The following is a 24,683-nucleotide window of genomic DNA, read 5'->3' as shown; positions in this document are numbered from 1 at the left end:
TTGAAATAGCTCAGCTGGAATTCCATCACCTCCACTACTTTTGTTTGTAGTGGTGCTTCCTAAGGCCCACCTGACTTCATATTCCAGGATGTCTGGCTCTAGGTGAGTGATCACACCATCGGGTGCAGACTTATAAATGAAGACAAGTATAAGAATACTGTGACACAGTTTTTTTTTTTAACTTATGAGGCATGCAGAGACCTAAACATTGGCCTACCAGATGTTTTGGCAAGATGCTAGGGACATAGGACCCGTGATATATTTGCTAATGGGAAAGAGAATGGTTTAACTGCTGCAAAGCACAGTTAGAGAAAATTTATCAGTATTTTTGAGTTTATTTTGCCCTTTGCTAGAGAATTCCCTCTTCTAGCTTATGCTGCAGGTAGAAGTAAAATGCACAGACGTGAAATCATGTAGATCCAAATTTACTGTTTGCAGCATCTTTTAAACAAACTTTACTTTGAAATATGTAATTAGATTCACAGAAAGTTACATAAACACAGATAGTAGAGACAGAGATTCCCTTGTCCATCACTCTTTGATTCTCCCATAGTTACATCTCAGTCATACAGTTATTGAAACCAGAAAATTGATATTATTGTAATAACAAGGAAATAACAACCCACCAAAATGGTATGAAAATTACTCTAACCCTAAACCATTTGACCATTCAGCAGCCTCAAGAAAGAAGCATTTTCTATATTCAAACAGAGCCTGCTGAAAGTACCTCTGCAGATATAAACAAACTTTCTTTTCTCTTGTAAATCTATTGTCAGTTATTTTCCAGCGCCCTCACCACACCCTAACCCCTACCATTAGAAGCCAAAGGGGTAGAGAAGTTCTCTTCCAAAGAAACGTGTACATATATTTCTGTGGTATTTTATCTCCTGCAGATTTGTATAACCAAGTCCACAGTCCAGGTGCAGATGGACACATTCACAGCAAAGATCTTCCTTGTTGCAGCATTACTTATGAAAACAAAGGGAATTCTGTTACATGTTAGAAACCTCTCCAGAATATATTGCTACCTGGGGTTGGGAGAAACCAGAATATGGTACATAGTGTGCTGTCTTTTAGAAGGACCAGGAGGAAAATAAACAACTGTGTTTCTATTTGCTTTATGTTTGTTTGTGAAGATTACCAGATGGGTGTGTAAGAAGCTCCCCTATGGGAGGCTGAATGGGGATAAGGCAGTAGCTTTTTTGAACATCTGGTCAAACCAAAAAGTTTTAAGTAGGGCAGCTGGGAGTGTGGTGTAGGGGGATCAGGGAAGGCACATTTGTGGATCATTTATCTTGGACAAGTGAATCATTTGGCTTTAGAAAGTTGTAAGAAGGGGTTGAGTTTTTACTCTCCAAAGTCAAGCATGAAAACCACAAATTCTGGCTCATGCTATTATTCCATGTTAGAATCACGTGTTGACCAAAAAAAAAAAAAAGCACAACGTAAAAGTTGAGAATTATGTTTTATCAGCAGATAGTTAACACCGAAATCAGATTGATTATATCCTTTGCAGCCAAAGATGGAGAAGCTCTATACAGTCAGCAAAAACAAGACTGGGAGCAGACTGTGGCTCAGATCATGAACTCCTTATTGCCAAATTCAGACTTAAATTGAAGAAAGTGGGGAAAACCACTAGACCATTCAGGTATGACCTAAATCAAATCCCTTATGACTATACAGGGCTAAGGCGAAAAACAATTTCAAAGTGAAAGCAAAGTGAAAGTGTTAGTCACTCAGTCCTGACCAACTCTTGCAACCCCATGGACTGTAGCCCACCAGGATTCTCTGTCCATAGGATTTTCCAGGCAAGAATACTGGAGTGGGCTGCCATTTCCTTCTTCAAAATATATATGTTACTCCAAAAAGGAAACAAGAGGAAGAGAGGAGGAAGGTCCTTCATACTAAGTTTTTTTAGATAATACATACAAGATCAAATGTCAATTTGCTTAATTATGGGCTTCCCAGGTGGCTTAGAATCTGCTTGCAATGTAGGAGATAAAAGTTCGATCCCTCGGTCAGGAAGATCCCTGGAGGAGGTCATAGTAATCCACTCCAGTGTTCTTGCCTGGATAACCCCATTGACAGAGGAGCCTGGAGCACTATATAGTTCATGGGGTGACACAGTCAGACATGACAGAAATGACTTAGCACACATGCATGCCCTTAATTATGCTCGTTGCTTGTTATTGCTTTAGGTTAATTACCCTAATCAAGATGAGAACTGTGATTTTCTGATGTTTTTATGATCCATGAGAGGATAAAGGCGTAATATGGCATATCAACAGTTCTATAGGTTGATAGGTCAATTAACACAGAATTTAGATTTGAAAGATACAGCTCAATTCTGACTAAATACAGCTACTCAATTCTGACTAAACATAGGATATCCACTTTAAGATCTGACATAAGTACTGCATATCTCACTGTAGGTTTTAAAGTTGATCCTTTCTCTGTTTTAATATGCTCGGGCCAAAACTTTAGCAACAGAATCTCTTGAATCCCTGCATGCTTTCTCTCCAAACAGTAGCTTCTCTTCTAAGGTGTTCCCCAAAACTACTGAACATGTAATCTCTCCCTTCCATTGTCTGTAGCTCTTCATTCCAGTCACTAGTAGTTCCTAACAATGCCACCAACTTCTGGAAGAACATCGGACTGCCTCAGGAGTGGGCTAAATCAACCAACATAGAGCACAGTGCCAGGAACCAGCATAAAGGAGACCTGTTTGCCTTCTGTATAACCTTCGCAAGTCAGCACGTTCTCCTTCCCAAACTACCAGTGCATAAAAATGAAAGCAGAGACTATCTTTCCTTTATTTCCAAAGGAATCTTAAAAGAAGGAATTATTAATGAATCTGGTTTTTTAATTGTGCAATTAACTTGGGTCCAATACCTTCTGGGAGCTGGGAATTTCTTTGACCCTTACTCCTATTCAGGCAAACCAGGCTGGTAGCAGAAAAAACAGTTAAGATCGAAGTTAGCACACCTAAATTCCAGAACATGCATGGCATAGTCCAACGCCAGCAGGGGCCAGTTGGTTGCCAAAGCCAATGATGACAGCACTAGCGCCTCAAGCAGTTCTTCATGGGTCAACAAACCAAGTACATACCCTGCCACAATTTTCAATCCAGCATCTCCAAAAATTTGCCCTGGGTTAGGGGGCTGCACTTGGAACTTCTCAAAAAACATTTGCCTCTGCTTTGCTTAGGTTGTTTTCTTTATGTGGCACAATCTCTGCTCGTACTTCTGCTCTTATGAAAAGACTGAAATAGCCCTCTCCTTCTTTTCCTCCAGTTCTGAATAAAGCACATTTGCCACAAAGCCTCCTCGGATATCCTACATTTATTCTTCTTTTGCTTTGCCTTTCTGCAACATTCACCCAGCATGGTCTGTAATGTACCCCAAGAGGCACAGACTTGGGCTCTCTGGAGCTTTCAGTCCCTCAGATGTCCCAGGCTCACCTGTGACTTCAGCTAATACCTACTTCTTTAGTTCTTATTTTTCTGATTTCCAGATCCTCATCCTGCCCAGCTTCCCAAACTCTCCAGAGATACGTTTCACTGACATTTTTTAAAATTAAAAGTCTAACAGAGAATCATTTTCCCTCTGTTCCCCCTAAATTACCTTTCCTCTAAACATCCCAATCTTTGCCCATCATTAAGCCACTCCATTTAGAAAATGTGTAATTTCTTCATCTCAATGGGAGGCTAAGATAGGGTTAGTACTAAAGGATTGTAAGAGAAAGGAGAAAGAATCTTATGGCTGCCAGAGATCTTTATGGTTAGCCCTCAAGGCACCAGAGAGAAAGGAGGGTGGAAAACAAATTGCAAAGAAATACTGTCCTTTCAGTACCGACGAGTAATAGCATTATAAATGCTGTGGTTTATTAAACAAAAAAAGCTGTTGTCTGTGACTGTGGGCAATGCTGTTTGGGCTATACTCAGTGTTATAGGAACAAGTGCAGTCGGACATAACCTCTGAACATGGTAAAGTCCTGTCAGCTGAATTCGTTCCATCCCTCTGCAAGCTATCCTAGCACAACTACTCCTCATTCCAACCTTTGTTAGTACATCTCCTTGGTCTTGAACTTTCACCCCTCTGAGCTTTACTTAAACCTAAGATATCCCTTCTTTTGGTGCTCACGTCAAGCCCTACCTTCTGTAAGCACACCTCTCTGAACTATTTATTTAGCACTGGCAATAATTCATGCAAGGCAATAATAAGCTAACACTTAAAGAGAGCTGACTCAATACTGGGCACCGTTTCAAGTGCTTATGAATTAATTTAATCTTCACAATGCTCCCACTGTATAAGTACTGTTATTCTCCCCATTTTACAGGTCAAGAAACTGAGACCCAAAGTGGTTAAGTAAGCTGCCCATGACCTGAGCGACCAGTCTACGGAATCCACATTCTAACCCACTCTGCTACAGGCAACATCCCGTCCATCAGATTTTGCTAACTTAAGTAAAAGAGCTACAAGTGAAAGTGAAAGTCACTCAGTCATGACTCTTTGCGACTCCATGGACTAGACAGGCCATGGCACCCTCCAGGCCAGAGTACTGGAGTGGGTAGCCTATCTCTTCTCCAGGTTATCTTCCCAAGCCAGGAATCGAACCCAGGACTCCTGCATTGCAGGCAGATCTTTTACCAGCTGAGGCACAAGGGAAGCCCAAAGAGCTCCAAAGGCCACAATAAAACCAACAAATCCAAATAGGCTCTTGATATCTCTGAGGAAGGGGAGGCACTGGTGCAGGAAGGTTAAGTTTAGAAACAGACTGTGGAGAAATTAACTGACAACACGGAGTCAGTCAGGTTCTCCTGTCCCACTCTCTCACGGTCTCGTACCTTATATTCTTTAAACAATGATATTCTGACCTTGGTAGCACTGGGCCTGTGCGCGCACTTGGCCATGGGCCACTTTGTCTTAATATATGAGTAGTCTTTGAAGACTCCTTGCTGCTGCTGCCGCTGACCGGAGAATAAACATGCCTGCAGTCCCTACAGCTCCTCAGTCTTCGTCCAGCTTCCCTGGTCGTGCCTTCCCTACCCTGGGTTCAGTGAACGGTGTGAGCGGCAAGACACAGACCAGTTAGAATACCAGCTCTACCATTTTCTAGTTAATCAATTTCAAGCAAGTCAAGTCACCTAACCTTTTTTAGCGTGAGCCTCTGCGTATGAAAGACTATAAACTACTTTTCAGAATGGTTGTGAGAATTAAATGAGATGATACAGGTAAAGCACCCAGCACATGGCTGCCACCTAGTATGTGATCAATAAATGCTGGCTCTAGAACAGGAGAAGAGGCTCAAATTATCAAATAGCGTGCCCTGTCTTCACTAAAGTATTACACAATGGTTATAAAATGGTATTAAGCAGTAACCATAAAAACCTGATTCTTTACGACAATACACTAATGTGATTTTACTAATTTCCTTAATATCCCAAGCCTGTAAAAGAGCCAAACATTATCTCTAATGAAACAAAAAGAGCCTTGCCTCTGGGTATCAGACTGAAACAGGAAAGGGCCTATAACTCACTAAAGACAAACGCAAATAACAATAAAAAGCAAAAAACCAGCAGTGGAAAAGTCACCATAAAGTGCACCAACAAACGGGAGTGTATTGGGATAGTTCTGGAAAGCGCGTCTTAAGGGCTGAAGGTTCAATGTGATGAGAACCCGACGACGCAAGAGTCTACAGTTTTTGGAGGTCTGGAAAGCGGACCTGGGAGGCAGGTTTCAGTTCCCTTTCTAGGAAGAGGGATAGGAAAGGGCTCCTCTGTGCCACGATGAGCCCCCGGTGCAAGATGCTCGCGTCCTAGCCGGCTCAAAGGGCAGAGGAAATTCTCCTTCTGGCCGATAAGGCCCACCAACTCCGAGGTCCCTTTCTAACTCTGGAGCAGGGCCGCGTTAAAGAGGACAGGCGTGAACTGCGCAAAATGAGACTGCTCACAATTCAACGATCTTTTTAGGGGGTAAGGGTAGGCGGTGAAAACGTAAGCATTGGGAAAAGTCGGCATCAGATAAGTGACATCTCTGCAAAATGCCTCCAAAGAATCTCAGGATCCAATGACTTTCAAAAGCTTCCTTGCAGCTGTTGTCTCTCCGACCCCACGCAAGGTTCACTGCTCCTCCAAAAAAGCTTCTAGGCCAGTCCCTCGCCTACTTCTCACCAGCTGCTACTCCCAGCCTTCCTTAGGGAAACTGAGGCCGGTTGGATCAGAAGCCTGGAGAGAGGTCGGGGTCGTGGCCTGCCCGCGGTAACAGGTCTTGGGACAGACCTGGCGGAGGGAGGGAAGCGCGGGTCCGGGACAGGGACCGGGCACACACCACCCTCCCACCCCAGTCCTGTTAGGAAAAGACCCCTCTGCCGCTGCCAAGGTAATCCGGCACCCCCCAAGACGTCGGCTTCGAGCGCACTCACCAGCGCGCCGCCGCGCAGCAGCCGAACCGTAGCTCGCTCCATCAGTGCTAGAAAGCAGATGCTACTGATCCCGCGAAGAAGTGCGTGGAGGCCCTAGGGCCGCACGCCAACACCTGAAGGCAGGTAGAAAGAGAGCCCCGCCCACTCACCCCGCCCTTTGTTCCGCCCCCTTGTCCCGACGGTACGCCGAGAGGGACAACAGCCTCCCTTCGCTTTTCGCTCTGCTAACGCGAGAGTTGGGCAAGGCAGTGGGGCGGGAAGGGAACCGGAGACACAACAAACATGGCGGCGGCGGTGACGAAGACGGCGGGGGCAACAGCAACGGCAGCGGCATTGAACAAGGCGGTGGGGGTTCCTCGGTGCGACTGTCAGGCGGTAAGTAGCTGGTCGTCGGCTCGGACGGCAGTGATAGGGCTGAGCAGAGCGGTTAAGGAGGAGCGGCGGGGGGAGAGAGCCGGGTGCTCGCGACGGGCCGGCTTACTCCGCCTGGGACTCAGCCCCAGCGGAGGGGCGGGCGTGGTTGGTCGGTCGGTCGTTAGGGTCGCGCCCGCGACCTTCCTGACAGGAGCGCGGAGGGTGCGGTGTCTGGGCCCCGGAGCTCCGAGAGAGCGGTGTCTGCGGTGGGGTCGCCGTTGGGGGTTTGGAGGCTCCGGGGTAGGGAGTAGCCTCTCTCGCTCTGACAGGTGGTCGCGAGTGCGGGGGGGCGCGCCCCGAGGTTCGCGTCATCACTAGGTCCCTGGGCCCGGGGTCTCCGCTGAGGCGCCGGTCTCCTAGGCGATCCGAATCCTGGTGAGGATGCCGCCCCGACGCCAGTTGCGGGCTGCAGGTTGGGAGGACTTTAAAAACCTCCCGTCTTTTATCAGACAGTCCGGTCTTGATCCTTTTCTACTGCTTGAGAGCACTCCCTCTACTTGGGGGGAGATGTGAGATGTAGGGAGGATTTTGCAACAAAGAACTGTTGAGGTTCGTGCAGGATTTAAATCTTAACATAACTGGCCGAAGTGGAAGTAGCCAAGCCATACACCTCCTAAGTGCGCGGTAACTGAATCTAAAGTGAAGTTAAACCGGTTCCGGCTGCCCCTAACCGAGCGGCCCAGTCAGTTAGTGGCCCCTCAGTGTGCTGTTTAGGTCCGAAGAGGATCGACCAGTGGGGAAAAGAAATACAGGCCTTTTAAGTTGTGAGCTCTGAAGAACTTAAGTTTGGAAGACACATGACTTCTTTAGAATGACTGTTTAAACATCTGAGCTAACAGTTTTACAGATTCCCTTTAGTTTTGATTTATGTTGTGCATTTAACACGACGGTATGTTAATATAATCTTGGGAGTTCGTTACAGAGAATTGAGGTGTTTGGTGTTTTTTTGCCTCCTGGGATCCCAAGAGTTTCCCAAGGAAACCCGAAGTGTTTTGAGTTGCGACAGAGAGGACAGTAAAGATGGGGATCAGATATGTCGTTATTAGGCGTGCCTGGTGGGTTTGTTCTTTTAAACCTTTTGCCGCAAATGTTTCCCTGTGGGGCTACGCTAGTACCTCGTTTTCATGCAGTTACAGCTGTTCGGCAGTACTAAGCCTGAGCCTTTTAGAAGTGTACTGTGAACAGGTGAAATAAATAATTTAATTTAGAAAGACAAAATTTTTGCCCAAAATGTGAAATCTTAAGAAATCGACCAGCGGGGGAAAAAAACGATAGTCACACTGATGCATGTTACTCTTTGTTGATTAGTTGGAGCTTTTGCTGAAATGAAGCTGCTGCTTTGGTCTTTATCTTCCAGCTTAGTTTTCTGGTACTAGTAAAACTGGCACGTTATTTTATTAGCTTATTAAACCTGTGGATGTTAATTTTTTATCTGTGGTCTGTTTTTCTTTGCGGAACTCTGTATGGCTTTTCAATTTTAGTTGAAATTCCCTCCATGGCCTTTGGGAGTCTCTTGGTGTGTCTCCAGAGTAAATTTCGATTACTCTACATTTCATCAATGTTGGAGTGGCAAGAAAAAGGAGGAACTGATTTGGGGTGAAAAGGTTAGATTGCATACATCTTTATTTCTTCCAACGTGTTTTTATTTATGTTTTATATTATGTTTTATGATTTCTCAAAGCCTCATCATCTGCCTTTTGCCTTTGAAGAACTTGCTTTTTTGACAGTTATGTAATTCTTTCTGAAGTTTCATGTTCTCTGTACAAAGGAAGTGTTATGTATTCTATGGCAGAGTAATCAGGACCATAATTGTTAAAGTATAAAAGTATATATACATTCATTGAACTGCAGTCACTGTGTGTATATAGGCTGTCTAAACCCCAAGTTAAGTTATTGTACAAGGAAGTTAGTTGCTAAGTCGACTACTTGATGTAGATAAAATAAAACAGATCCTACTGCTGCCTAATCATATTCTCAAAACCTCCTGTAGCTTATTAAAAAAATAGAGTTTGGGAGGAAGGTAGGTTAAAGAGCTCCTTCTGGTTCTCATATTACCTCTCTTTCTTTTGATTGTCTTCTAATTTGCATCATGATGCCTCTGTTTTAAATTGTTAGCTCCTAGTTAAGAGGGTTTGTGGGTGTATTGATGAGCAACTTCCCTTTCTTAGTGTGACATTGAAGAGGATCAGAGGACTTGAATATCAGGACCCAGAGAAGGTCAGAGAAAAGTTTAAGTTACCTGCTTAAACAGATTTTTGTGTTCTTTTGGGATATCAAAACTTATTTCTCAGATGCTTCTTTCTTTTCACTAGCGTGGGTAATTTCTGGTTGTTTTGTAAGAACCTTATTTGTAAGTTTTGAATGGATAGTTGGGGAGGGCTGTTGGCATAAAAATAATTTAAGTGCATTCTAGTTAATTTCTGTATAGACATGTATCTAGAACCCGTGGAATACCATGCCAGCTTAACTTTAATCAGAGGGATAACAGGGAGGACTCAGAATTTTGCTGTATCATAGGAAATGATAATAAGGACATTATAGTTTGCTGATTCTGAAAGTAGATTTTTATGTTAACATTTGCAAAAGTTTTAAAATTTATCACTGTCTTAGCTGCATCTCTAGATACTAGTTAATTTATGGAGTTCTTAGATTAAACATTCCGTCCTGAGACTGACGAGCTATCTAAAGATAGGAAGATGGTTTGGATACAAAAACCCTTAATTTTTTTTCCCCTCCATATCAGGAACTCTTCTGTAGTTTCAGAATTATTGTTCTTTTTCTAATTATTGTATTAGAACTACGGACTTGAGATGGAGAAAGCTCGGTTTTCAACTGTAGACTCTATTCGGATTTAGGAATCTCTCATATATACTTGCTTGTTTTATAGACTAGACCCCTGCAAGGGCTTACAAGTCTGCAGTTGGGGAGGAGTCTTGCAGGTCTGTGTGGGAGGAGGTGATGTAGGTCAAGTGGGCGCAAGATTGCTTAGGGATGGAATGACAATTTTTAAATCATTGCAGGATGTCTGTGGTTATAAACCATATCGATATATTTAAAAATTTTAAGTATAGAGTTTCTCTCAAGTTTACAATGTTCAGTTCAGTCACTCAGTTGTGTCTGACTCTTTGAGACCCCATGAACCTCAGCAAGCCAGGCCTCCCTGTCCATCACAACTCCCGGAGTTTACTCAGACTCATGTCCATTGAGTCAGTGATGCCATCCAACCATCTCATCCTCTGTCATCCCCTTCTCCTCCTGCCTTTAATCTTTCCCAGCATCAGGGTCTTTTCAAATGAATCAGTTCCTCACATCAGGTAGCCAAAGTATTGGAGTTTTTCAGCTTCAGCATCAGTCCTTCCAGTGAACACCCAGGGTTGATCTCCTTTAGGATGGACTGGTTGGATCTCCTTGCAGTCCAAGGGACTCTTCTCCAACACTACAGTCAAAAGCATCAGTTCTTCGGCGCTCAGCTTTCTTTGTAGTCCAACTCTCACATCCATACATAACTACTGGAAAAACCATAGCTTTGACTAGACAGACCTTTGTTGGCAAAGTAATGTCTCTGCTTTTTAATATACTTTCTAGGTTGGTCATAACTTTTCTTCCACCAAGCAAGTGTCTTTTAATTTCATGGCTGCAGTCACCATCTGCAGTGATTTTGGAGCCCCCCAAAATTAAGTTTCTTACTGTTTCCATTGTTTCCCCATCTATTGGCCATGAAGTGATGGGACCAGATGCCATGATCTTAGTTTTCTGAATGTTGAATTTTAAGCCAACTTTTTCACTCTTCTCTTTCACTTTCATCAAGAGGCTCTTTAGTTCTTCGCTTTCTGCCATAAGGGTGCTGTCATCTACATATCTGAGGTTACTGATATTTCTCCCGGCAATCTTGATTCCAGCTTGTGCTTCCTCCAGTCCAGCATTTCTAATGATGTACTCTGCGTATAAGTTGAATAAGCAGGGTGATAATATACAGCCTTGACTTCTTTCCTGATTTGGAACCAGTCTGTTGTTCCATGTCCAGGTCTTACTGTTGCTTCTTGACCAATGTTGTCTTCCCTTTTTTCACTGGCATCCTTTGTGGTTGTTTTTTTAAGTCCATCGTGCATTTTGATTGAAAATCAAATTTATGGCGGGGAACACAGTGAAATTTGTAATGTGACAATGTGATAATAGCCTGGACTGTCAGAATATGCCAGCCATCCTCTGTGATTAGGTTCATTTGTGTTCTTAAAACTCGAGATGCATGCATAAAAATGTCCTGCATTTTTCCCTGCAGTCTCGTGCATTTTTCCTCCTGCCTTGTGGTGTGTACCTTAGCAGTGTTAGGCTTTCTAATCAGGATTTGGTGTAATTTATCTTGCTTGTTGAAGAAGTATGTTCAGATACTTTGCAGTGGAAACATTGGTTTTTATGTGAAGTGATTGGCAAGAAGTGATGCTAAGTTGACATGAAACACCAGGATTTCTTTCTAAACTACAGCCTTTATAATTAGAACACAATCTGTAGGGCCTTAACAGCTTTTATATTTTAAAAAACAATTTCCCAGATCTTATTCTTTTCTTTTTTGGGGCGGGGGGAGGGGTATCTCCCAGTCCTTATACGTTTTAGTACTTTTTTCCTTTTTATATTGTGAGGGGCTTTTACCTGTGTTGAATGGCAGTAGTAATAGCAAGCATTCTTGCGTTCTTAATTCTAGAGGGAATGCATCTAAATTTTCTCCCTTAGTTGTGATGTAGATTTTCAGAAGTGAGCCTTTAGCAGCTTGAGGAAGTTTGTTGTTTCTTTGTATCCAGTGCTACTACTCTATCTGTTTTTCTATGTGGGTTGACAGTCTTTTCTCACTAGAAAGTTTCCTATTACTCCCTTTGTCTTTGAGGTTTTAAAATTTCACAATAATGTGTCTAAGTGTTATTTTAGTACATGTTCTATTTTGCACTCTATGCTCCCTTTAAGACTGAAATGAAAGAAATCTTTAATCCTGGAAATTTCTTGGTCATTTCTTTAAAAAGCATTTCTCTTTATTTTTCTCTATCATTTTGGAACTCATTCTGCATCTTTATCTGCTATTATTTCTTACCTTTTTATGTATATTTTTATGTTTCTCCCTATCCCTGTATATTTTGAGGTGTGGTTTTCAAATTTATTGAGATACAATCTTCTTAAGAGTTCATTCACTCAGTCATGTATAGTTCTTTGCAACCCCATGGACTGCAGCACACCAGGCTTCCCTGTCCATCTTCTTATATTTTTATTTTTTTGGCTGCACTGTGCAGCCTGAAGAACCTTAGTTGCCTAATCAGGGATCCAACCCATGCCCCCTGCCGTGGAAGTGTGGAGTTTTAACCACTGGACCGCCAGGGAAGTCCCTATTACAGATTATTATTATTATTTTAAATCTTATTCTTTATGATCATTTTCACTGTAGCTGATTGGCCAACTTTTTTTTTTTTTTTTCCTAAGCAAAGGGCAGATTTTAAAGGAAAAATAATCAGCAGAATCAAGTGTGGTCATAAATACTAATACAATGATAAGGAAACATAGAGAAGCAGTTCAGGTTGACAGATCGATGAGAAAACAACGGAAACAAACTTGATTAGAAGCCAGCAGTAATCCTTAAGATTGAGAAAGCTGAGCCAGATTAAAGCAAGTGACTTAAAGAGGTGGCCTAAAAGAGGAAAATAAGAAGAGATGAGTTTGGGAAATTGTAAATTGACTTGGGAAATTGCAAATTGGAATATATGAATAATGGAGAAAAGTGGACCATGTTTGTTTCATTGTAACCACAGACGAGATATGTAAAATGGTAACATAAGACACTTGGAATTTTGGACAATGGGGAATTTCTTAATCTAAGGTATAACCATTTTTGGCTGCAGAAATAGCTGCTATTGTCTGAAAACATAAACTGCACATCTTGCAAGATACTTATACTTACTTGTAAAGCTTAAAACAGTACTGCAAATTGGTACTGTTATCTCATTTTACAAAATAGGAAACTAAGGCTAGAGAAGACCCTGTTCAGAGTCTTTAAGGTAGTAGGTTTAACCTAATACCACAATAATATTCTGTTCTTCCAGAGGACGGACTTTCAGTAGCCTCAACTTTGTAGAACACGGTGAAAAGAGACTAATAATAATGACCCCTAGGCATCTTCTAAAAAACGAGCAAAGAAACTATTCAAACATGTTGCCTTAAGAAAAGTGAGGATTTGGTCACCTGTAGGTTCTTACTTGGCTGAATGTTTCTGGAATAAAGAACAAATTAAATGTTAGGAGAGAGGAAGGCAAGAAAGATAAAAATAAAATGTATCGGTCTGGGGCCAGTGAACAAGGGAAACCAGATGAGCCCCCGTGTTCTTATTGGTTCCTCAGTTCAGTTCAGTCGGTCAGTCATGTCCGACTCTTTGCGACCCTATGAACCACAGCAGGCCAGGCCTCCCTATCCATCACCAACTCCCGGAGTCCACCCAAACCCATGTCCATTGTGTTGGTGATGCCATCCAACCATCTCATCCTCTGTCGTCCCCTTCTCCTCCTGCCCTCAATCCCTCCCAGCATTAGGGTCTTTTCAGATGGGTCAGCTCTTCACATCAAGTGGCCAAAGTATTGGAGTTTGAGCTTCAACCTCAGTCCTTCCAGTGAACACCCAGGACTGATCTCCTTTAGGATGGACTGGGTGGATCTCCTTGCAGACCAAGGGGCTCTCAAGAGTCTTCTCCAACACCACAGTTGAAAAGCATCAATTCTGTAGAGTCCAACTCTCACATCCATACATGACCACTAGAAAAACCATAGCCTTGACCAGACGGACCTTTGTTGGCAAAGAAATGTCTCTGCTTTTTAATATGCTACCTAGGTTGGTCATAACTTTCCTTCCAAGGAGTAAGCATCTTTTAATTTCATGGCTGCAGTCACCATCTGCAGTGATTTTGGAGCCCAGAAAAACAAAATCAGCCACTGTTTCCACTGTTTCCCCATGTATTTGCCATGAAGTGATGGGACTGGATGCCATGAACTGAGTTTTCTGAATGCTGAGCTTTAAGCCAACTTTTTTCACTCTCTCTTTCACTTTTCATCAAGAGGCTCTTTAGTTGTTCTTTCTCCCATAAGGATGGTGTCATCTGCACATCTGAGGTTATTGATATTTCTCCCAGCAATCTTGATTCCAGCTTGTGCTTCCTCCAGCCCAGCGTTTCTCATGATGTACACTGCATATAAGTTAAATAATCAGGGTGACAGTATAGAGCCTTGATGTACTCCTTTTCCTATTTGGAACCAGTCTGTTGTTCCATGTCTAGTTCTAACTGTTGCTTCCTGACCTGCATACAGGTTTCTCAAGAGGCAGGTCAGGTGGTCTGGTATTCCCATCTCTTTCAGAATTTTCCACAGTTTGTTGTGATCCACACAGTCAAAGGCTTTCGCATAGTCAATAAAGCAGAAATAGACATTTTTCTGGAGCTCTCTTGCTTTTTCGATGATCCAGCGGATGTTGGCAATTTGATCTTTGGTTCCTCTGCCTTTTCTAAAACCAGCTTGACCATCTGGAAGTTCACGGTTCACATATTGCTGAAGCCTGGCCTGGAGAATTTTGAGCATTACTTTACTAGCGTGTGAGATGAGTGCAATTGTGCGGTAGTTTGAGCATTCTTTGGGATTGGAATGAAAACTAATTGTTGTATAACACAATCTATAGTAGCAACACAGTCAAGGTAGTCTGTTTCTAGTAGATTTCTAGTTAAAGTTAATTAAAATAGAACTTTTTGTTTTCAAAACGTTGGTCAAGTTTTTTGGGACCTCCCTGGTGGTCCAGTGGCTAAGACTCCATGCTGCCAATGCAGGGGGCCAGGATTTGATCCCTGGTCCATGACTGAAGTGACTTAGCAGCAGCAGCAGCAGCAGGGAGCTAGATCCCACATGTCGCAACTAAAGACCCTGCACACCGCAACTAAGACCCAAAGTAGCCAAATAAATAAATATATTTTTTTTAAAAGTTGATCACACTTTTGTTAATTGGAAAATGTGCTTTTATCTCATTTCTTCAATGCTGCAATTCTTCCACGGAAAAACTTAGGCTGAAAAGGGTGCTGACTCAGACCATAAAGAAAAGAACCCAGAGTGGTCCAAATATTCTTTAAGAAGAAAAACAACTGATGGACTTAAATTACTGAGATATTAAGATTTTTATTACTGAGACTGTGTGATGGTAGTGTGAGGAGAGACAAAAATAGGCCAATGGAACAGAATGAAGAATCCAGGAATAGCATCTCGTGTATCATCTGTTTTAGAAAGGTGAGAAAAGAGGCTGGCGGAGAAAGGCTGGTCTATCAGATGCATGTTGCTCGGACAGTTGGATATCTCCATGGGGAGAAAAAGTGTATTTTGACTCATAACTTTACAATACACAAAGCTCAATTCCAGATAAAAATATGAAAGGTAAAAACATAATAAAAATTTCACAAGAAAATACAGGAGAACATCTTCATGTAAAATATAGGCAAGGATACCAGCAACTCTAAATGTAAAAGTAGGGGGAGGATGGGTAAATTGGACTATATTAAGAACTTCTGTTCATCAAAAGTTACCATTAAGAAAGTGAAAAGGTGAACCACCAGAGTGTGAGAAGTACTCAAGATATACATATCTAATAAAGGGCTTCCCTGGTGGCTCAGTTGGTGAAGAATCCACCTGCAATGCAGGAGACATGGGTTCGATCCCTAAGTTGGGAAGATCCCCTGGAGGAGGGCATGACAACCCGCTCCAGTATTCTTGCCTGGAGAATCCCGATGGACAAAGGAGCCTGGTGGACTACAGTCCATGGGGTCGCAAAGAGTCGGACACGTCTGAGTGACTAAGCACAGCACAACAAAGAAGTCACATCCAGAATATTGTGAAGAACTCTCACATATTAATTAGATGGACAGCCTAATAGAGAAATGAACAAAAGACTTGAACAGATGCTTCATTGGGTATGAAATAGAGGTTATGTAAGCGGGAAGTTAACATAACAAGTACACAGCTTAATTAATTATCAAGTCATACAAATTAAAACCAGTGCAATACCACCATACACGCATCAAGATGGCTAAAATGAAAAAGGCAAAAAAGTTCCTGAGTGTTGCTGAGGGTGTGTGGCAATAAAACTCTTGTTCCACACTGATGGGAGTACAGATTGGTATACTCACTTTGAAAAACTATCTGGCATCATCTGAAGCTGAATATATGCATACCCTTCAGCCCAGCAGTTTCAGCTGTCAGGGATGTGGGGCCCTTGGTGGTGCACAGGGGCATTCGTGTTGGAAGGGTGCATGGTGGGGCTCCTGGCATGCTGGTAGCCTTCTGTTTCTTGACATTAGTGTTGATTTCATGGATGTGTTCATTTTGTGACAATTCATCAAGCCTCTATCCTTAGGACTGCTGCGCTTTTGTGTGTATGTGCTATGCTTTGAGAAAAAGTTAAGCATATATACTGAGACGTGACTGATCTTTAGCTTTAGATGCCTACTACTGGCTATCAAAGATAACTTTCTTAGATAGTAGATTACTCATTAAGTAGTTGGGGTTTAGGAAAAGAAAGTTTTAGCCTAAGGTATATTTAAGAACATGTGCATAAATATGTATTTATTGGAAGGATAGACTTGTTGTCTCCTAGGTGCTAGACTTCCTCAGCTTGTTTTTACTAGAAAACTTTTTGGTTATTTGATTTGTGAATTTGGGCCATACACCTGTGTGAAGACCAGTTTTTAGTTTATGATTGCAAAATCTGACATGAGAGTTTCTCTCTGTTAGCATCAGGTATTTTTTTCTTTTCTGTAAAAAATTTTTTTCTTATTCTCAGAATGAGTAGGATGGTGAGTGTGGTAGAGGTGGTGATTTGGATTTCTAGGGTAGGGGTCACGAAATTTCAGCCCATAGGCCAAACCTGGCTCTGTGCCTGCTTGGACCCTGATGCTGGGAAAGATTGAGGGCAGGAGGAGAAGGGGACGACAGGATAAGATGGTTGGATGCCATCACCGACTCGATGGACATGGGTTTGGGTGGACTCTGGGAGTTGGTGATGAACAGGGAGGCCTGACTTGCTGTGGTTCATGGGATCGCAAAGAGTTGGACACGACTGAATGACTGAACTGAACTTAGAACATGAGCACATTTATTCCTTTATGTATTGTCTGTGGCTGCTTTTAGCTATAGTGACAGTCACAGGCTAAAATATTTCCTATCTGGCCCTTTTCAGAAGTTTGCCACCACTGTTCTAGATCACCTACTTCTAGAGTTCTCATTCATGAGAGAATGTTGTTTTAAGACCCTTTGCTGTTTGATATGGTAGTCACTAGCCACATACAGCTATTTCACTTTTAAATTAAACAAAACTCAAGTCATTTGTATTAGCCGCATTTGAGCACTCAGTAGCTACATGTGGCTAGTAGCACCTGTACTGGCCAGTGCAGGCGTGCACCATGGACATCATCCAGAAATTCTCTCCACCAGCCCCGTTTGAGCCACTTGGTTTCTCTACTGTCTCCTTCAGTGATAATCCCTGCTGATATGCTGATTTCTTTCATCTGGATTTTTCTTTTTGTAACTTCTTTCCATCCATTCAAACTAAGTTTGAATCCCAGTTTATTTAAATATTAAATATATGAATTGTTGACTGTTTTTGGTATGTCTTCTTTAGTTCACTAGGAAGATTATAAGATATTTAAAAGCAGGGACTGTGTTCTCTTGCTTTGTAGTACCTGGCCCATAATAATCTTCGTCAGTGTTGTTGTTTTGATACATACTGCATCTCCCTAAATAGTGTAAAATTATTTTATTTTCCCCCCATAGGTATAACGAACTGTAAACTCCAGAAACATTTATATATATATATACATATATATATATATCAAACACAAAGATGGGTGAGAAGAAACCGGAGCCTTTGGACTTTGTGAAAGATTTCCAGGAATACCTAACTCAGCAGACCCATCATGTCAACATGATTTCTGGATCAGTTAGTGGGGACAAAGAAGCAGAGGCTCTTCAGGGAGGTAGATTCCTCTTAATACCATTAAATAATTCATTTTTTATACATGTGATGTTTATGTGTTGTTATCCATAGTATGAAGCCACTATTGCTTGCTAATGTGAATCATTCTGTTTTTCATAGAAAGATGGGCAGTTTTTTCTCCCCCTTCTTTAAACAGGTCAGCTTTTGCTGAGGGAGAGGAAGCCCCCTCCCCAGAGCTTACCCTGGGATCCAGAGATGCGTTCTCTCTTGTGCAAAAGTTGGGGATTCTAAATTTCCTTCCCATTCTCCAGGTTCCATTAGCTAACAGTGGGCACAAGGAGCCCAAAGGGGGTCCATCTTCATTACACAAGGCCTTTGGCCATTAGGAAATTTATATTAGACCTGAGACAAAATAGAGGCTTCTGTTTCTTTTCTTAAAATGAAGAGAGGGCCCACCATGTGTGCTCACCTAGGAGGTGAAACTAGAAGAGAGAAAGCAGTGACTACTTGAACCTGTCCTACCTGCCCTACAGAGAGACCGGCGGGTTTGCTCCCACACGAAGACTGGGGTCTCTTCCTAACCCTCGCTCAGGAGGCAGCAAACTGCAGCCTGTGGGCCCCATCTGGACTGCTGGTGTGGTTGCTAAGAGTGGTTTCTACATTTGTAAATGGTTGATAGGAAAAAGAAAAATAATGTCATGACACATGAAAATTAACACGAAATTCAAACTTCAGCATCCATAAAGTTTTACTGAAACATAGCCATGCTTGCTGACCTATTTTCTATAGCTGTTTTTGAGTTATAGCAGCAGAGTCAAGTAACTGTGAGAGACTTTGTGGCCCACAGCCTGAAATATTTGCTATCTGACCCTTGTGGGAAAAGTATGCTAACCTTTGACCTAGATGGCCTAGGGCTTTGTAATTCAGGGACCAGCAACAGCAGAGACAGGCATCACCTGGGAACTGGCGAGAAGTGCAAACTGTCAGGCCCCACCCCAGATTTACTGAATCAGCAGCTATATTTTAATAAACTCTCCAAGTGATTCCGTATGCATGTAAAATTTTGGAAGTCACTGCTTTAGAAGAGCAATGGGAGAAAGGGGGACACTGAGCCTGGTTGTCCGTCCAGTGCAATGGACCCATTGGATTTTGGACTTGCACCAACCAGCAAAGTCCCTTCTCTCCTCCTGGTGAGGGATGGAGGAAACCGTAGAGCAGAGGGCTCAAACTGCCCATACATCCATGGCTACCTCTTGAAGATGGTGTAGAAGTGCTTTTCCCATGAAACTGGAGGAATAGACACTCCATCTTAATGCTCTAGTGTACAATTCCTGGACTCAGATTCAAGAGAGCAGGGTTGTAGTCCCCACCATCTGCTGGTTTTCCAGACCTGAGCACTTGCTCCTTCAGTTTACCTATGCAAAGTAGTTGATTAAAATTGAACAGCCCAACATCTCTTAACTGAAATTCTTACAGGTTGTTACATTCAGAGATATCAGGTACAATATTTCCCTTTATGTGCTTAATTAGAATTTTAAGGTCCTAAATGCAACCCAGGGTCTAGAACATACATGTAAGCTGAGTGGAACTACAAAACTCAACATGAATTACTCTAGATTAAATAGACTAGGATTTGGGAAGATGATCATGACGGCCCATTGTATTTGTAGAAGTGGCTAGAATCTTAAACATATATTTGCCATCACTGTTTACTCCCCTCTTTCTCCTTACCTGTCAGATAAAGGTAATGCCCTGTTCTCTTCCTCAAAAGCATGTTGAACACTGATATGTGTTAATGATTTGAGATCCCCCTCATATAATGCTGCTTTTGTATGGAATTAATGTCAGTTCAGAAAGACTGTGATTTTTGTGAATTTAACTTTTATGCTAAGCGACCTGTCAGTTTATGAAAGATTTTCTACCACTCAATACTAAATTGCTAAATTGAGTTGATGCTGAGATGCATAATTTCTTTTGCTATACTTTGTTTGTAGCTGGAACAGATGGTGATCAAAATGGACTTGATCATCCATCTGTTGAAGTTTCCCTGGATGAAAACTCAGGAATGTTAGTAGACGGGTTTGAAAGGACCTTTGATGGAAAGCTCAAGTGTCGGTACTGCAACTATGCCAGCAAAGGCACCGCCCGGCTCATTGAACACATTAGAATTCACACAGGTAACGGAGAAGGGGCTGGAGAGGGGCCGAGGAGGCAGGTTGATCTCTCTTATATATAAATAGTTGTGATTGTTTGAAAATGAAGGTTGATGTAAGGTTTGAGTAGATGGAGAAGTGAATCCAGTTTTACAAAGCAATAGCATGACAGCATACAAGGAAGGAAGACCCCTTGTAAGCTTCCCCTTCCTCAGCTATCTTCCTTCGTGGTCTAAACTCAGTATCTGTCAGCTTTTCACATTGGCCAGCTTAATGCTTAAGGCAGAATTAAGTGATAAATGTTTTTATCTGTATCCTGTCTAAGTCCATTGCCATTGCAGACTAGGGAGGAGGTTTCTGTACAATTGCAGGCGACACTGCTAACCCTTAGACGTCGCCTTAGCCATCCCTTCTGTGAAAGGAATATATTCCACTAGTCAGTATAGTATGAAGATTGTTGTATGCAGCTTTCTTAACAGATTTTAATAATATTTTGTGCATGTGTGTATTTCCGAAAAGCATTTTATTTTTGATCAGTTTCTAAATAATGAATGGACAAAATATGAAATTTTTCATAAATGAGCTACTCCTGCAGTTTCTCTCCCATTTTTTTTTTTAAACAGGTGAGAAACCTCATCGATGTCACTTGTGTCCATTTGCATCTGCCTATGAGCGTCATCTGGAAGCCCACATGCGTTCCCATACAGGAGAAAAACCATACAAATGTGAATTGTGTTCCTTCCGCTGCAGTGACCGAAGCAACCTGTCCCATCATCGAAGGCGCAAGCATAAAATGGTACCAATTAAAGGTACTAGGTCTTCCTTAAGCAGCAAGAAAATGTGGGGGGTTTTACAGAAGAAAACTAGCAACCTGAACTATAGCAGAAGAGCACTCATCAACTTAAGCCCACCTTCCATGGTGGTTCAGAAGCCAGACTACCTTAATGATTTTACCCATGAAATCCCAAATATCCAAACTGACTCCTATGAAAGTATGGCGAAAACCACACCAACTGGAGGCCTGCCAAGAGACCCCCAAGAACTCATGGTCGACAACCCTTTAAACCAGCTCTCAACTCTAGCCGGACAGCTGTCCAGTTTGCCACCTGAAAACCAAAATCCCGCATCCCCTGATGTAGTTCCCTGCGCCGAGGAGAAGCCCTTCATGATGCAGCAGCCCTCTGCCCAGGCAGTAGTTTCTGCCGTGTCAGCAAGTCTTCCTCAGAGCTCCTCTCCCACCAGCCCCGAGCCTCGGCCGTCACACGGTCAAAGGAACTACAGTCCGGTGGCAGGGCCGAGCAGTGAACCAAGTGCCCACACGAGTACTCCGAGCATGGGAAACAGCCAGCCGAGCACGCCAGCCCCCACCCTGCCAGTCCAGGACCCGCAGCTTCTCCACCACTGCCAGCACTGTGACATGTACTTTGCCGACAATATCCTTTACACTATTCACATGGGATGTCATGGGTATGAAAATCCTTTTCAGTGTAACATATGTGGATGCAAATGTAAAAACAAGTATGATTTTGCCTGTCATTTTGCAAGAGGGCAGCATAACCAACACTGAAACAATCACGCTATGCTTTCGTTGCTTTGCCTTCTTGTGTTTTGTAGTTTACTGTTGTTTTTTGCGGGGGAGGGCTGGGGTCGTGTCATCCCTAATAAGGTGTCTGCTAATTTAAAGTTCCATACATATAGAGTATAAGTTTGACAGTGGAAACAAAATGTCTGTTTTCTTTTTTTCATAGATGCCTCGTCAGGGTCATTTATGTATTAGAAGAGTTGGACACATTGGTGTTTTAATTTTTTTTCCTTTCATTTAGACATTTGAGAATTTGAGTGCAATCATAATCTTACAAGTGGTTATTTAAATTTCTCACATTTACAGTCCATAAAAACGTCAAGGCTGATGGATACTCTTGGTATTTCAACATCTGAATTACAGCTAGATGTTATTTCTGCCATACTTTCAAAATGGTAGAATAAATTACTTTCTCTTTCAAAATCTATTCCAACTTATTTCAATGTTTTGTAGAGGAATTGCCTTTGAAATTGCCCTTAATTAAAAATTAGTTAACATAGCTTAGTTGAATCAATAGTTTAATTTCAACTGGTAATAGTAAAGCAGTATCAGTGTAGTAAATCTTTCTTTTTTCCATAAGGGCAAATGTAGAACATTTAATTCCTTTAAAATTAAAGTTATAAAAATATGAGGTAAAAGTTCTGAAAAGAAATGAAACTTTAAGACTGTAAATTGAAAATGGAGTTTAATATTTAAAATACCTGCTTATTCAGTTTCTAGTTTAAATATAGCAGTTTTCCATTGTATTCTTGTTTATTGTAATTTATTTAAAAAACTACCATTAAGTACTCGAGAAACCCTAGAAATATCAGAGGGTTATCTATGAAGATGCCTTTTTTTCTTTTAATTTGAATTTTTCATTTAAATCTTCACTCTGATGTTACACATGAGTTTTACAGCCAAGCTGAGAATATGTTATTCCTTCCATTCCTTTGATGACCAAAGAGGTACAGTGGAAGTCATCCATCTTATTCCTAGGAAATGTGGTCCTTCCAAAAAAAAAAATCTTAAGTTTCCTTTTCCTGCTTGCTATCCATTTATTGCCCATAGTTTTCAAGAAAAGGTAGATACAGAAACACTTGGGAAAATGTGATGGTGAAGTAGCATTTACAAAAATGAGAACATATGTCCACAACAAATTCTGTTCTCTTCAGAATTGGCCATTTAAGATATTTTCTGTGAATTCAAGTTATAACACTTATTTGCAGTTTTACCAGTCTTTCATGTATGGCAAGAAAACTATATGAAAACTGTGAACTGAATCATCGCCTTAGTAGAAGAGGATATAGATATAAAAATGCATTTAAACCTATTTGTTTACAAAAATAAAACTTGCTATATAAATCTAGAATAATTTTGAATAGGAGGCTGTTGTTTTTATATTGTGTAATAACTAGCTTACTCTGAGGACAGCTTGGTCAAACAATAAAATATATTGTTACTAACTGTTGGTTTCTGTGTATTTTGCAAAATTTTTGTTTTTAATTTGGTTCAAATCTTGAAAGTGTTATTAATTGGCTTCTTAAAGCAAACATTTCAATTATTAAGCATTAACTAAAAAGGACTTGTACTATTAAAGTAAGTGAAAGGGAAATATTGGTGGTATCTGTCCACAAAAACCCCCAAGTGCCAAGTTAATCAATCTTTTGCCCTCTCTTCCAAATACTACAAAGCCATTAAATTGAGTTCTTGTGGTTTAATCTAATCTCCACTGCACTATGGAAAGAGCAGCACTGAGGAGTTTCTCTAGACAGCTCTTCCTGTCAGCCTGAGGCCTGTGAATCTCAAGTCTGCAGTCTCTTCTGCTCTGTCGCTTGGAGCTCTTGCTCCTTGGATCAGTTTTAGAGCAGCCTTTTCCAAATGTGTAACTTGACCCTCGTATGTATATACTGTCAGAAACAGGGTGCTGTCATTTGGACACTTTTGCATTTATTTTTTTCTTCTATTGTATTCTTCATATAAAAGCAATACCACAAAATAGGAAATGGAAGTTTTCATTAAACAAAAAGGAAGAACTCTAATGTTAAAACCAGTTTATTAACTGTATATTCTGGGCCAAATAGTGACAAATGTGGTTTCTTTTTTTCTGACAATTAAAGATGCTTTGAAAGAGCATTTTAGTTCCAATAATTTTTTCATAATTCAAACTAGAATGTATAATGTTAAAATTACTATGACTTAAAGAGCATAGTTGTATTCCAAAGGTATCAATGCTTGAAAGCTACAGTTAATTCTAAATGCACTAATGTTTTTGAAGCAAATCTACCTTAGAAACTTTTTTAGTATTGTATTTTTTAAAATATGTAGGATTTTATTTAAATTTTTTGAGAAATTCTGTATTGAAAAGATATTATCTTCCATTAAGTATTGAATATGTTTCTCCCATTTTATTTTTAATCATATATTTTATAGAAATGAGTTGAGAAAAGTTTAACATGCACTATTTATAATACTTTGCTGATAACAGGCAATGTTCTGAAACTAAATTTATTTTTGTTCAGTGAACATAAGTTTAGATTTTTAAAGTTGGTAGATAATTTATCTCCACTAATATTTTTTTAAGAAACTGTGATGAGATTAACAGGGAATAATTTTATTTCAGATTTTTATTAATATAGTATGTAGCTACAACTTCTTGAAACTCAAGTAAAGGCTAGACTTTTACTTTGAAAAAATTTAATTGGATATTTTCCAGTGCTATCTTATTTTAGAAATGTGTTTGCCATTCATCTGCAGAACTGTTTGACAAAGGGAATATTACCTTAAAAAATGTCCAGAGATAAACTCATTTAAGGTCTACAAAAATATTTATCAAATGGATGTATTATTTAAAAAAAAATTCCCTGCTAAGGACTTTTCATTAAGTAGTCTTAGAGGATATATGATTTCTAGAACGTGGTTTCATTAATATGTACTTTGATGTAAAGAACGTATTTTGTATGTAAAATATAAAACTTGAGTATGGTTGCAGAACACACTATATTGTTTAGGGATTCCAGACAGCAGTTTAATGCTGAAATAACTCTATCTAGTATGTAGTTCATATTGTGAATGAAGCTTTGCTTTTGTAATGTATGAATAAAAAAATCACACTTTCTAATGGATCTCGATTTTTCTTTTTT

At 40.9% G+C, this 24,683-nt stretch overlaps 2 protein-coding genes across 6 annotated transcripts in view; one reads left to right on the top strand and one right to left on the bottom strand.

Annotated features, from left to right (window-relative positions):
- Positions 1–6,563, bottom strand: part of ACADSB (acyl-CoA dehydrogenase short/branched chain) — a 42,472-nt gene extending 35,909 nt beyond the window's left edge. For all 4 annotated transcript variants that reach the window (XM_061162851.1, XM_061162847.1, XM_061162850.1 and 1 more), the window contains exon 1: positions 6,424–6,563. In XM_061162851.1, the coding sequence (XP_061018834.1) occupies positions 6,424–6,465 (42 nt within the window). In that variant the 5' untranslated portion in view covers positions 6,466–6,563. The remainder of the gene's footprint in view (positions 1–6,423) is intronic.
- A 113-nt stretch (positions 6,564–6,676) lies between these two features.
- IKZF5 (IKAROS family zinc finger 5) lies at positions 6,677–24,661 on the top strand. 2 transcript variants are annotated; one of them, XM_061162845.1, is made up of 4 exons: positions 6,677–6,798; positions 17,664–17,866; positions 19,821–20,003; positions 20,603–24,661. In XM_061162845.1, exons 2-4 carry the CDS (start codon positions 17,734–17,736, stop codon positions 21,544–21,546), a joined length of 1,260 nt encoding a protein of 419 aa, XP_061018828.1. In that variant the 5' UTR covers positions 6,677–6,798; positions 17,664–17,733; the 3' UTR covers positions 21,547–24,661. The 2 variants fall into 2 exon arrangements, with proteins under 2 accessions (XP_061018828.1, XP_061018829.1); XM_061162846.1 differs by lacking the exon at positions 17,664–17,866 and having other exon boundaries at positions 6,688–6,798.
- Positions 24,662–24,683: the final 22 nt, after the last annotated feature.

The sequence above is a fragment of the Dama dama genome, chromosome 15, assembly GCF_033118175.1.
Source record: "Dama dama isolate Ldn47 chromosome 15, ASM3311817v1, whole genome shotgun sequence".
NCBI lineage: Eukaryota > Metazoa > Chordata > Mammalia > Artiodactyla > Cervidae > Dama > Dama dama.
Note: the sequence above shows the minus strand (reverse complement) of the source record. Positions and strands in the feature narration are given on the sequence as shown.

Coding starts and splice junctions, on each gene's coding strand:
- IKZF5 (XM_061162845.1), top strand. CDS start 17,734: ATGGGTGAGAAGAAACCGGAGCCTTTGGACTTTGTGAAAGATTTCCAG. Junction 17,867..19,820: donor AGCAGAGGCTCTTCAGGGAG/GTAGATTCCTCT, acceptor CTTTGTTTGTAG/CTGGAACAGATGGTGATCAA. Junction 20,004..20,602: donor ACACATTAGAATTCACACAG/GTAACGGAGAAG, acceptor TTTTTTAAACAG/GTGAGAAACCTCATCGATGT.